The 1,591-nt window shown below is 38.9% G+C and overlaps 1 protein-coding gene across 2 annotated transcripts in view; it reads right to left on the bottom strand.

Annotated features, from left to right (window-relative positions):
* SPIRE1 (spire-type actin nucleation factor 1) overlaps positions 1 to 1,591 on the bottom strand; it is a 142,200-nt gene that overhangs the window by 63,887 nt on the left and 76,722 nt on the right. For both annotated transcript variants that reach the window (XM_012649996.1, XM_012649997.1), the window contains exon 6: positions 426 to 555. In XM_012649996.1, coding sequence (XP_012505450.1) covers positions 426 to 555 — 130 coding nt within the window. The remainder of the gene's footprint in view (positions 1 to 425; positions 556 to 1,591) is intronic.

Raw genomic sequence — 1,591 nt, 5'->3', positions numbered from 1 at the left:
GCCACTGTGCCTGGCTGGTAAGAGGAATTTTTATACCCTTTCTGCTAATGAAGAAAATGATGCCCAGAGAGGTAAAGAGACTCTCGTAAACCTCAGTCTAGAAACTGGCAGAGCTCTTTCCATTATGTTATGATGCTTTCGTACAGTTCGGTATCAGATGGGGAAAGAATTTCCTATTCTATGAATTTCATGTGTAAACTTCAAGTAAGTGTGAGTGTGTGTGTGTGTGTGTGTGTGTGTGTGTGTGTGTGACTGAGAACAAGTGAGTGAGAGAGAGAAAGAGAGCGAGGGAGAGAAATGAACAAGGAATGAAAACTCCATGGATCGTCTTTACTTTGCACCATTATTTTCACGGGGCTGGCTGTAAAAAGACACTTTCCCAGTGGGTGACTCTAGACCAAGAGTGCAGGAAGCAGTGTACTCACATAATTTGTTACGTCTAATCTCCTCTGGTGAGACAGGGCGCAGCTTTCTTTCTGCTTTAATTTCTTCTAATATTCTTTCATGGAGGCTCCGTGGCCGTGGTGGGGTTGGTTTCAGTTTTCTGGCTGAGACCTTGGGGAAAAAAAGCACAATGGCTAGAGACTTGAATATTTGGCCTTAAGTAATTTTTACTGAAGTCCATTCATACAGTATAGTATTACGTACTGCCCATTCATATAGTACACTTACAATCAGTTTCAATAATTGTAACATTGCTTGATAAAAGACAATTTTCAAGTCATTAAATATCAAGACTCCTAAAGCAATAGGGAGATTATTGGATTTCACAGTGATTTAGTCGTAGATGTTCAATTAATTTTATTTATGTGTTTAGAAACGGGTTCTCATTATGTTGCCTAGGTGGCTACCATTTACAGGTGCAATCATGGCTCACTGCAGCCTTAAACTCTCAGGATCAAGTGATCTCCTATCTTAGCCGACTGAGTAGCTGGGACTACAGGTGTGTGCCACTGTGCCAACCTCACTCGACTAATTCTAGGAGTCTGTTTCGCTGAAGTTATATTTATATTCCCTATATGCTAGCATGACAGGCAATCAACTGCAATGCAAGCTATGCTTTATCTATTACTATTACTGTTTTTGAAACTAACATTCTTTAGTAATTCACTGCAACCTTCTTAGATTATTATCTTCATTCTATAGTTGAGGAAATCAGGACTTGGGGAAGCTGATTAACTCCCTCAGAGACACGTGGCTGCTAACTTGTGGAGTTAGTGTGCAAATCCAGGTTCATGTGACTCTATGTTCTTTTTGCTCTCCTATGACCTCCCTTTCTAAAATCATTTCTAGGTGGCCTCTTTCCCTTTTTCAAGTTTTTAAATTTATTTTTCCTTATTTCCCAGAATAAGAGGGAAAAATCTTTCCCTTCTTTTAAAAAGATTTATAAAAAGGATCATTAATTATGCTTTAGCTATACTTACGTGGGAAATACCATTCTCTTTATAGTTACTTTTATGTATATAGATTTGAGAGCCCTTGGTGAGCACTAGCTACTGAGCTGGGGGGAAAAGAAGTGAAGAACAGAGGAAACACAAATCAACATTCAAACAGATTAGAATATTCTGACTCCATGGTTACTAGAAAGAAC

The sequence above is a fragment of the Propithecus coquereli genome, unplaced genomic scaffold (genome assembly GCF_000956105.1).
Source record: "Propithecus coquereli isolate 6110/MARCELLA unplaced genomic scaffold, Pcoq_1.0 Scaffold308, whole genome shotgun sequence".
In the NCBI taxonomy this organism is placed as follows: domain Eukaryota; kingdom Metazoa; phylum Chordata; class Mammalia; order Primates; family Indriidae; genus Propithecus; species Propithecus coquereli.
Note: the sequence above shows the minus strand (reverse complement) of the source record. Positions and strands in the feature narration are given on the sequence as shown.